This window comes from Quercus suber, unplaced genomic scaffold (assembly GCF_002906115.3).
Source record: "Quercus suber isolate HL8 unplaced genomic scaffold, Cork oak 2.0 scaffold_360, whole genome shotgun sequence".
Lineage (NCBI taxonomy): Eukaryota > Viridiplantae > Streptophyta > Magnoliopsida > Fagales > Fagaceae > Quercus > Quercus suber.
The window spans coordinates 571,984-583,832 of record NW_027069812.1 but is presented as its reverse complement, the minus strand read 5'-3'; the positions used below and the strand labels follow the sequence as shown (position 1 = coordinate 583,832).

The 11,849-nt window shown below is 36.0% G+C and overlaps 2 protein-coding genes across 3 annotated transcripts; one reads left to right on the top strand and one right to left on the bottom strand.

The window, feature by feature from the left end:
* Positions 1-428: 428 nt before the first annotated feature.
* LOC111995648 (glucan endo-1,3-beta-glucosidase) lies at positions 429-3,563 on the bottom strand. Its single transcript, XM_024027566.2, has 3 exons — positions 2,158-3,563; positions 1,146-1,470; positions 429-775 (listed from the first exon to the last, which is right to left on the bottom strand). The coding sequence occupies exons 1-3, from the start codon at positions 3,214-3,216 to the stop codon at positions 639-641; spliced, it is 1,521 nt and encodes a 506-aa protein (XP_023883334.1). The 5' UTR covers positions 3,217-3,563; the 3' UTR covers positions 429-638.
* Positions 3,564-8,079: 4,516 nt separating this feature from the next.
* LOC111995650 (pentatricopeptide repeat-containing protein At4g11690) lies at positions 8,080-11,267 on the top strand. 2 transcript variants are annotated; one of them, XM_024027569.2, is made up of 2 exons: positions 8,080-9,935; positions 10,983-11,267. In XM_024027569.2, the coding sequence occupies exon 1, from the start codon at positions 8,116-8,118 to the stop codon at positions 9,802-9,804; it is 1,689 nt and encodes a 562-aa protein (XP_023883337.2). In that variant the 5' UTR covers positions 8,080-8,115; the 3' UTR covers positions 9,805-9,935; positions 10,983-11,267. The 2 variants fall into 2 exon arrangements, with proteins under 2 accessions (XP_023883337.2, XP_023883336.2); XM_024027568.2 differs by having other exon boundaries at positions 10,859-11,267.
* The last annotated feature ends 582 nt before the right edge of the window (positions 11,268-11,849 follow it).

Sequence of the window (11,849 nt, the reverse complement as noted above, 5' to 3'; positions counted from 1 at the left end):
TAATGTAGTTTTTGGGTTGTGTTTTGCCTTGCAGGCTGGCTTGGCTCTTTCGTAGTTTTGCAGCTATTAATTTTGCTTGTCTTTAGAGTTTACTCCACTTGGTCATTAGAGTTCAGGACAAAACATTAAAATTTGAATTTGAGTTTAGCTTCTTATATATAAAGAAATGGAAAAGGACATCCCAACATTTACTTTCCATCAAATTAAGTGCATAGTCCATCGCCTATCCAACGTAAACTTTTTTTTCTTTTTTATAAGATCCAACGTTCACTTTCGGTACCATTTAAACTTTGAAGTGGCACACAAAGTAAAGGAAATATAAAAAGAAAGAAAATGCGAGGACCATGTCTCAACCACTTATAATTCGCCACGTAAATAAGATGTGACAAAAATTGTATTCTGGCGTTACTCTAAAAAGAAAGAAAGAGTAGAACATTCAACGCAAGATTTTTATAAAAAATATTTACTATACATAGGATCTCTTGAGACTAAATATTAAATAAATTCTAAACAACATAATTGGTGCAATAATTTAATTCTCCCAGGTGCCCAACCGTTGTAACCCAAAAAGGCTAACCATACCTACCCCACGCACCAAACAAATTTAACGCACATTACAATAATGAAAAACCAGCAAATTAGAAAGTAAAAGAGTGTATCAAATAGCAAGCTAATACAACAAATATTTTTACCATGGAACAACGTTTCAACGAGCCTCCAGCAAACGAGCTCTCCAATTTTTTCCCTTGGAAACTGTACGTACAAGCTTCATAACCTGCCCACCCAAACACAACGTTAGCTTTTCAAGGAATTCAATTTTTGTTAACTTATAAATTTGATGTGTTAACGTTCAATTATCTGATTTTTTTTTTTTTTTTTTTTTTAGTTCAATTATCTGATTTTTTTTTTTTTTTTAATTTTACTAACCACTGATATACATTTTGCACCTTTAAAATATGTCCATAACCTAGCTACGGCTACTTAGGATCCTGCACTTTTAAGAGACTCAATTAAATTCAATTAAATCCATCAATGATTTCACTTTTAAGAGCCTCAATTGAATTCAATTATATTCAACCAAATTTGTTATTACTCTTTAATTACACATAAATTTGAAGGGGTTTGGCGTAGAGTAAAAAACTCACTGGGGTCAGTGTAGGAGATAACACCAGTGTTGTTGAAATCACAGTCAAATTGGTGGCGACCAGAGGTTTGATAGTAAGCATTCATAGCGTAAGAAGCGTGTGATCTCACAGTGTTTGGATTAAAGCAGGGCCCACCATCTTGTATTGGTTTACAGTCCACTCCTGTGCTGCACACGTAGTCTATGTTCGCCTGTAGCGCCTCATCGCTTGCGTCTGATTTGGGCACACACCATGTTGATGTTGATGTAGTAGTATTCCCCTCCGGAACACCACCTGATGATGATGGCCCTGTTGCATTACCAGGTGTAGGACTGGGACCCAGTGCCTGTACACATTTACCAATTGACGGTCGCGATTAAATTACTGTATTTAGTACCAAGATCCATTAGCATTAAATTATGATGATAGCCCCAATGACCCATGTGTATTCCGATTGATTAAATCTAAGGGGGTGTCAGAATCCAACTTCTGTGACCGAAATACCCCTTCAAAGATATCACATTTTAGCATAGTAAAAGATTAAATATGCAACCTACAACGGCTAGTTTGGTCAATAGCTGGAATAAAAAGCTGAGTACATCCTGTATTCCACAAAAGATGTCTATGCATTTACGTTAAAGCCGACAAGAGTCGTCAAAGATCAGAATAATAATTAGAAAAAAACGTGCAATACTTAGCTTGGCCATATGGCACAGTTAGATTATGTTAAAAGTTAGCTTAGTCAAATGAAAAAGTAGGACTGCACCGTCTTTGTAGACAACAGCTAGTATTCGATAAATGTGCCCACACTTTTCAATATATCTAAATTGCGAACCGTTGATGCTTTACGAATCTAACTTGCCGGGTATGGTAAAAGGCAAAGCTTTTAAAGACTTTTAAAAGACAATAACAATGGAATTAAATTAAAAAATACTAGGGAATCCCAGAAATGTCCTAAGAATATTAATTATTTTTATGAGAGGCAAAGAAAAGAATATCAATTATTTAATAATTAATAATTAAACAAAGTTACCTGCTTATTCCTTAAAATGTCTACGTCGTAAACCGGAGTCAAATCCGGCTTGAACAGCCCGTAATTCTGCTCCGAGGTGGTCGGTTTAAGGTTTTCGTTGAACAAGGCGAAAATGTAAGTCGGGAAGGTCCTGTTTGGCATCAACGGAGTTCCTTTCCCTGAATTCACGTGTTTCACGAGGTTCCCATTATAAGACAACGCGTTGGCCAAGTTCACATCGGGTTGGGTCGGGTCACCCACAGAGGGCCACCCGGTTTCGGCAACGACAATGTCCACGTCACCATATCCAACCTTCTTCATCGCCGAGTAAACAGCGTCAAGCTGCGCATCGAACATGTTGGTGTAGTTCAAACCCGTGACGTTGTCGAAAACGCCACCGTTCGGTTTGAACAGCGCGTAGTTTAAAGTCCGTGCTGTGAAGCCGAAGAACGGGTACGGGTTAACCAAGAAGGGCGACTTGGTTTGCCTGTGGAAATCGAGAATCGGAGCGAATATTAGCTTGTCGTACCCGCGTCTGAACCGACCCGAACTCGGTGGCTCCGAAGATGACAAAATCCCAAGCGAGTGTGGCGAGGACACATGAATATCAGTCACTTTTGCTAAGTCCAGGGCCGACTTCAAAGCTTTCATGGCGGGCAAAAGGTGAGCGATTAAGCTCTTATCTGATGTGGCGAGGATTTCGTTACCAACAGCGATGATGTTGATTTTGGTTTGAGGGTGAAATGGGAGGATATTATTAGCCACCCAGGACTGGGCGGCGGGGAGCTTGGCAAGGGCTGGAATTTCGCCGTTTCCAACGGTGACGGTGAGAGAGATGTTGGTGTTGGCAAAGGCTTTGAGGATGTCAGGGTTGGCGTCGAAGATCTTGACGCGGTCGATGGTGGTTTGGGTTTTGAGGAAGTTGGCCACTTGGGAAGGCGGTGGGAGGTTGTTGGCGACGGTGCCATAGTTGACGCCGATGGAGTAAGCAGCGGAGGCGTGGCGCAGTAAGAACAAGAAGAGGAGGAGGAGGAGGAGAAGCGGGACAAGTTTGGGTTGTGATTTTGGAAACTTTGCCATGGCTGTGAGTCAGAGATGGAGTAAGGAGGTGGTGTAGTTGGTAAAGTCTAGAACTGAGGTGTGGAGGGTTTAAATCTTAATTGGAGGTCCACGCGCTTGATGTAGGGGTATGTGGGGACCATCTGATACTGATTAATGTATACGAAGAGTGTAGAAGAGACGCGCTTGGATTGTAGGAAAGTATATAGGATTGTAGTCCGGCTTTGACAGACGTGTGAAAGTGGAAGAGGAAGTGGAGATGGGTGCGGTTGAGCAGTGATTTGGGTAAAAGCGGGAGTGATCAACGTTTCTGAAATGGGGAAGGACGCGTTATACTATACCGACGAGATTTTTGACTCTTTCTTTGGTTTTTTACCCTCGAAGATAAACAAACACAATATTCAGAAAAAGATATATCGGTGTAAAAAAGTATGTGGGGACCATCTGATACTGATTAATGTATACGAAGAGTGTAGAAGAGACGCGCTTGGATTGTAGGAAAGTATATAGGATTGTAGTCCGGCTTTGACAGACGTGTGAAAGTGGAAGAGGAAGTGGAGATGGGTGCGGTTGAGCAGTGATTTGGGTAAAAGCGGGAGTGATCAACGTTTCTGAAATGGGGAAGGACGCGTTATACTATACCGACGAGATTTTTGACTCTTTCTTTGGTTTTTTACCCTCGAAGATAAACAAACACAATATTCAGAAAAAGATATATCGGTGTAAAAAAGGGCTACCAAACAAACCCAAAACCAGAACGAACTTGGATGCAAACAGAGCAAACGAATGCACGTGTAGCCGTAGGCGGCACTGGAGATTAGATGGCCAAAATGGTCAAATATTACCATTCAAAAATATATGTATGGATTTACCCTTCAAATTAGTTTTAGAAGTGTTATTTTTTTGGAACTCAAGAACTTGAGTTCCATACAAAATTTTCTAAATTTAAAAAACTCGAAAATTTTTCTATAGAACTTAAGTATCATGAAAAAACTCAAAAACTTTCTATAGAACTCAAGTATCATAAAAAAACTCGAGTTCTCAATTAATGATAGATCTTTATATATTTTATAAATAATAGTAGATCAGTCATTTTAACCAAATAAGAGTCAATAGACCAAAAAGAGAACTTGACAGGAATCACAGCCAAGCATAGATTTTAGCAAACCTTTCTCGATGAGTTCCCATTTATTCTATAATTAGAAGAAGGGTGCAAGCTTAGAATTCTTTTTGATTACTACTTTGGGTGGCAAGCGTAGGATTGAAGAAAACCATTATTAGTTACTATTGTTTATAATAAGACGCATTCGATTAATTAAAGAGTTATCAATTTCATGAGGGAAAAAAAATCCAAAGCTGAATTTCTATTCGAAATTAGGCATAATCAAAAGTTTGAATGATAAATCCATATTGTAAATAGAGAATTTGCAGCTTCATACAAAACTGGGGGCTGGAATGGTGGAGCTATCACCGCTTAATTATTGACTTCATCCAATTACAAAGAACAAGGTGGCATTGCCCAAATAATAAAAGATTAAATTGAAATCATAATCTAAAACATCTTCATATTTAATGAGTAAAGATAAGAAAGTGGGGCTTGCTGTCCGGCGAAGCTTATGTTAACTTATATTTTAAATCAGAAAAGCACAACAATGGACATGATACCTCACCATATTTTCATAGAAAATATTTATTCCTCCTTTTAGATTCCTTACTTACATGTGTGAATTCAACTTCCTAACGGGTGTAAAATTTGTCAATGAATCTGGGACATTTTCAAACCAACTTTTTGGCCCAGACTTTTTCTTTCTGGCTTTCACACTTTAAACTTTCATACAAAGGTGGAAGGAACGAATAGAATCACAATGAAGAGTGTCGTTTAAACTTTCGACACCTTGAAAGCAATCATAATCTTCTTATAAGGGTTAGGAAACAAAAAAAAAAATTCAATCATAATCTCCATGTTTCGAGTTGTAAGACAGATTTTGAATCTTCTTATTCAAGTTAAAACTGCCTAATAACTCAATTGGGATGATTTTGCATATGAATTTTGTATTAGTTGCATAGGGAGTTTTATTTGAGGTGATTGCATATGGTGAATTAAGGATTATTCTTAGCTTGAATCTTGTTCAATCTTATCTCCAATTGAGACCCCTCGACCAATCTCATCCTCTCTTTACTAATAGAATAGAAGGTAAGTTAAAAGTAAGAGTGAAATTACAAGCTAAAAACGGGTGTGCTTTTATTATTAAAGCCATTGAAATATGGTCTTATGGGATCTACAGTTGGCTTTCGACTTGCATTGTAGAATATTATTTATTATTGAATCTTTAGTGGATAAAAAACTAAATATTCACTCAATACAATATAATTTGTAATGCATTGGATAAACCACTTTTGAAACCTTTTAGATTACAATCCTCACTTAAAGTTGGATTCAAAACGCTTAAAACTATGTTGATCTGTCTCTTTGCTCGGTAATTATGTGATAAAACTATAGCCCACGCCCTCCCCTTTTAGACTAGGATATGGGGGTATTTATAGTGGATGAAGAACCCAGGGGGTGATTGAGTGTGGGGTTCCTATCCCCTCCCTCCCTCCTTTTATCAGGGTGAGGAGTCGGACTATGGCATGGTTTCGTCCCTCCCCTATGATCCAAACAAGTCATTCAATCTTTAATGTTAGTTAGTTGTTAGCAAAGGATGATAATAAATGCAAAGAGAACAGTTTGCTTTTTCTAGATTCTATCAAGAACAAGACCAAGGAGGGCTTCTCCTACCTGAGGAGGGCTATTTGAAGGACAATTCATGGATTTTCAATTGTAGGGTTATTGAAGAGCTTGACTGGTCTCTTCGAATCTTGATCGCAATTTCCTCAAGCTAGTTGCAGAAAGTTTGGTATGGTCATGATTTAGAGGCTTAGCATAATCTTCGAAATGGGATTTTTAGAGTATCCTTTATGTCTAGATTCTTCTTAAGTGGAGCTCTTCTTTTGTGAGCCTACTTGTGGGGGGACTTTTTTAGAAAAATAGGCCAACCACCCACAACATCGATGGTAGATTTTTTGATACCTACATACGAAGAAAGAATCTTCTATAACTTCTCCATGAAGCAAGCCTCTTACAAAGATGTGGATTCCACTTCTGTGTTGTCCACGAGTTTTTGAGAAGCCCACTCTATAGAATGGGCACATAAAATAATTTTCGATGCCTAAGTGGCTCGAGTGTTAATATATAAATCATTCATATAGAGAAGCCCTAATATTGATCGAGTTCAACTCATAGCGATGTTAATTCAAACTTGTTCATTAACCAACCAAATCAAATTCAACCTCAATCTTTGAACATTAATTGATTAGTTACTGAGTTAAGCTTTAAGTTTCTTTTAAAAAACATTTTCCCCTCTTCCCATGTGTGTGTTAAAAATACTTAGTATTCAAAAAAAAAAAAAAAAAAAAGAGTTTTAGGCTTTAAGTATAAATGTGTTATATTACTTAGAGGTCACTACACTTAACTAACTTAATAAAGTTCGTGAATAAGCCCAACTTGGTTTGTCAAATTTTCAAACCAAGCTCAACTGGTAAAATTTTTGACGGTTGTATAAGAAATCTAGGGTTCAATTCCTGCCTACACCAAGAACTGATTGGTCTCTTGGTCTGATGATATCATCAAGAGCGGACGTTATAAGTTGAATCTCTCTCTCCAAAAAAAAAAGTTTCAGAACCTAGTACTCGGCCTTGACTTGATTCATTTACTTTCCAACAAGTCATGGACCCAAGAAGGGGGAGTCTAATAGTTTATTTTATGATTTAGAACCTATTCAAATGATGGTGTGGATGGTGTGGCCTCTTTACATTCCAACACAAATAAATCTAAAAAGTTATAAATATTGAGTGAGTATAGAATACTTCAAATGTTATTGTACAAACCTTAAAAACTGATGTCTCATTCATTATTAAATTGTAATTCAAATATTTATTTATTAAATTGTTGAAGTTCCATCAATCACATTCATTACAACCTTAATTTGTAAACTTTTTGTAATAAAATTGATAGCTATTTAAACATTTTTCACAAGAATAAGTCTAATGTCATAATCTACTTTTTTTTTCTTGAAAATTAATACAAGTTATGAAAAATATTGTATCCATAGAAAAGTTGTTTTCATAATTGTTTTTCACAATCTTTTAAAAACCATTGAAGTGTTGTTAATAAAAGTAGCTCAATTACAATTTACAAGTAATGGTATTTCTAATTTTCAATCTGAATTTTCTATGTCAATATGTAAGAGTCTTAAGAGACACCTCTCAGTATTTCCAATTTTTTATTCTTTATAAAAAAAAAAAATGAGGATGAGAAAAATTGTAAAAAACTTTGTGACATGAATGAGTTAGTCATTACCAACCGGTGTCTCCCAGTGGGCCAAAATTGGGATACACCCCTTTCGCACAAAACATCCAACAAAATGCCTCTATTCTGAAACTATTTAGAAAAATACCCCTATTTTGAAATTTGATTTTCTTGATTTGGCGAAAATTGAGTTACTTGAAAAAAAATACACGGAACTCGAGTTCCATGTTTTTTTTTTTTTTTTTTTTAGTTTGATTGCCTATAACTCAATTTTCTAAAAATAAAAATTTTTATTGAAACTTAATTTTTAGAAAATTAAGTCTTAAACATGGACATTTTCTTAAATAGAATTTTATTTATTTTTTTTTTTTTTAAGTTTGATTGTCTATAACTGAATTTTGTAAAAATCAAGTTTTTCATTGAAACTCGATTTTTAAAAAATCGAGTTTAAATCATAAACTATTCTCTAAATAATTTCAAAACATGAACATTTTGTTACATATTTTGCGGCAATGGGTAATCTTCGTTTTGGCCCAGTGCAACCGCAAACGCCTCAAACAACAAACGGTAAAATGTCGCAAACGCACAACGCTCTGGTCCTCATCCAAAAAATGGTGAAAAGGCCGCCATTAAAAGCTCTCTCACTCTTCAACTCCTCAACACTCGAAGGCCTCCAACACACTCACCAATCCTTGTCCTTCATCATACACCACCTCCTCTCTTCCAAAATGCTACCACACGTTCAGTCTCTCATTCAACAAATACTCTCTGGTCGAATCTCCTCCCCTACCTTCACTTCCTCATCCCTTCTCCACTATTTGACACAAACCAATCTGATTTTAGATTCAACTAATGTTCACCTTTACGAAGCAATCATCAATGCCCATGCTCAATGTCAATTAACAGAGCAAGCACTCTTCTATTTCACTCAGATGATTGATAAGGGCCTCGTGCCTGGACCAAACACTTTTAATAATCTTTTGGGTTTTCTTATCAACTCAAATTGTTTTGAGAAAGCTTGGTGCCTTTTCAATGAAACAAAGGGTAAGGTTGAAATGGATGTATATAGTTTTGGGATTATGATAAAGGGTTGTTGTGAGGCTGGTGATTTGGATAGAGGGTTTGAGCTTTTGGTTCTGTTGGAGGAGATGGGTTGGTCTCCAAATGTTGTCATATACACTACTTTGATTGATGGGTGTTGTAAGAATGGAGATATTGAGCGGGCCAAGGAGTTGTTTTGTAAAATGGGAGAGCTTGGTTTGGTTGCTAATCAATACACTTACACGGTGTTGATCAATGGGTTTTTCAAGAAAGGGCTAAAGAAGGATGGGTTTGAGCTGTATGAGGAAATGAACCACAATGGGGTGTTTCCTAAGTTATATACTTACAATTGTTTGATTAATGAATATTGTAGTGATGGAAGAACAAGTAAAGCTTTTGAACTGTTTGATGAAATGCGTGAAAGAGGGGTGGTTTGTAATGTTGTTACATACAACACGTTGATTGGTGGGTTGTGTCGAGAGAGGAGGGTTTGGAAGGCTGAGAAGTTGGTGGATCAAATGAAAAGCGTTGGTATAAGTCCAAATTTAATTACATGTAACATGCTGATAGATGGGTTTTGTAAGGTTGGAAAGTTGGACAAAGCTTCAAGTTTATTTGATCACTTGAAGTCATTTGGTCAATCTCCAACACTGGTGACATACAATGTTCTAATTGCAGGTTTCTGTAGAGCTGGAAATTTTGTCCAAGCTGCTGACTTGGTTAGGGAGATGGAGGAGAGAGGAATTTCCCCTTCTAAAGTGACATATACTATTTTAATTGATGCCATTGTTCGGTCAGATGACATGGAAAAGGCATTTCAGATATACTCTTCCATGGAGAAGGCGGGTTTGGTTCCAGATGTTTATACATACGGTGTCTTAATACATGGGTTATGCATGAAAGGTAATATGAAGGAAGCCTCAAAGCTGTTTAAATCAATGAGTGAGAAGCATTTAGAGCCAAACGACGTGATATATAATACATTGATTCTTGGGTACTGCAAGGAGGGTAGCTCTTACAGGGCACTAGGGTTGCTTAAAGAAATGGGTGAGAGTAGACTAATTCCAAACATGGCAACCTACAGTTCAACTATTGGAGTTCTTTGCAAGGATGGGAAGTGGACTGAGGCTGAAGTCCTACTTAAGGCGATGATAGAGTCAGGTTTAAAACCATCGATTTCTATCTACAATATAATTTCTAAAGCCAAGAATGATACATGATTCAAGTCTTCAGGCACTCGTTCAGACATGGATATTGAAGGAAATGTGAAATGTGAAGACAAAGATATGAAAATGCTGTTTTAGCCCAAACTGACTACTGTTGCAAAGAGGTTAAATTGCCATAATTCAGTGTAAGCCTCTTATATTTTCTTCACTTGATTATGCACTACAATAATAAACTATAGCTTGTGGAACTTACCTTACTATAACCTAGTACTTCTTAGAGTTCTGCTGTTGAATAAACAACATGAAAATCTCAATTCTTATATTTGAATCCAATAGAAAGGATTTCCTCAAAATTTATTTGGTAAATTAATTATGTGAATGTATTTTACTTGTATTTGTCATTTGATATACCTAGTCCACCCTTTGATCAGACCCCTGGTTGTATTTAGAAAAATCATGAAATTGAGGAAATGCAATATGGTTAAAAGAAATGAAGATAATTGATCTCATTGTTTTCTAATGGATGTTATGCAATTTGTAACTTTTCTACTAGTAGCTGGAGTGGATTGTACATGGTACAAAGGCATCCCATTTGCTTACAAATAGCTGTACAATTGTTATTATACATAGAAGTTACATCTGATGGTGATTGTTTATTGCTGCAAAAGCAACTTGGACTAGTTATTAAATTGATATCATTGCATGCTCAGGTGGCTTTAACTGTAAAGAATGGCTCTGCTTGTCTTTGCATGCCTGGTTCGAATACTGAAGCGCATATGCTTGGTCATTGTAATATTTATGTAATTTCCTTTTTTGACTTTGCTCTTGTTACGTATTTTTGCTTTGATTGTTGTCTTTATACAGTGTATAACTAACTTCATAGCATATATGCAGTATGATCTCACTATTTGACAACATAGAACAGAACAATCGTGGCCCTGTAAACTCATTGCCCATTTCACAATTAAAGTATATGGATTCCCCATCAGTGTCATTCTCTTTCTGATTCAAAGTACCCTTTAATATATATATATATATACTTGTCTGTACCTTTCATAATTTGGTTGGTTCTTGCCTTACTTTCGAAATTGGATGACTGGTATTGCAGAGGATTTTGTGATGTTTGCCTTTTGTGTGCACCACATATGGTTTACCTCAAAGGCTGCATTGCCAAGCAATCTTCAGTATGCCTGCAATTGACTTAGCTGAAACTCATTCCTATCTTCTTGCAGGTAACTCAATAAGCCTTGAAGTACTCTTTTGCTAAACCATGAGAAGATACAGAACTTCTTTCTATTTTTGTTAATTATGGTTGTAATTTCATTAAAATTCTTAAAGAGTGTCCTCTTCTTCTCATCTTTAGTGGAAATTAGAGTCAAAATAAAGGTTTGGATCCTTCTTTCAGAAAGAGTCTTTTGTGTATGTTGAAATGTTCTCTGTATGTATCTTTTATGTAAGCTGTACAGGAAAGTATTAGATCCTTCGTTTCACAGTGTGTCAAGTAAATAAATTTTCCACTACATATCCGTTAATGTAATAATATTCTAATAAATATACTATTATGAGACTGCTTGCCTATCTTCTCCATTTGAGTATAACTAGGGGAAGTTGATTCAAATCAACTAAATGAGATCAGCATAAATTAATGTAAATTAGACTCTTTCGATTCCAAGTTGAAGAAACTACAGTCTAGCTTGATTGTCAACCGCACAAGTTGAAGAAACTCTTTTGATTCCAAGTTGAAGAAACTCTTTTTTTTTTTTTTAGAATCAGTTGAAGAAACTCTTTTGATTGTCCATTTTCCCCATTTTTTATTCATAATATAAATATTGCTAACCTAATCTAATAATCTACTAATATATAATGAAAACGAAAGAAAAAGACCAGGATGGCATGAGGTTACTACATGTGTTATCGCCATTTTATTTTTTATGCTTTAGCCAGTGTTTATTTTCAAGGAGGGAAAAACACATTAACAGGGTGTTTGATACCTGATAGTTGATAAAAGGAAAGAATGAAAAGAAAATGATGAAATAAAAAGGAATGGAAAAAATAGAATGGATGATGATTTTTTAATTTATTTTATTTGGATGTTTAAA

Bases quoted from the DNA above. Each gene is read 5' to 3' on its own strand.
- LOC111995650 (XM_024027569.2), top strand. From the start codon at position 8,116: ATGTCGCAAACGCACAACGCTCTGGTCCTCATCCAAAAAATGGTGAAA.
- LOC111995648 (XM_024027566.2), bottom strand. From the start codon at position 3,216: ATGGCAAAGTTTCCAAAATCACAACCCAAACTTGTCCCGCTTCTCCTC. The intron at 1,471-2,157 runs GTAACTTTGTTT...AAATGTGTACAG, and splicing joins ACATTTTAAGGAATAAGCAG to GCACTGGGTCCCAGTCCTAC. The intron at 776-1,145 runs GTGAGTTTTTTA...TTGGGTGGGCAG, and splicing joins TATCTCCTACACTGACCCCA to GTTATGAAGCTTGTACGTAC.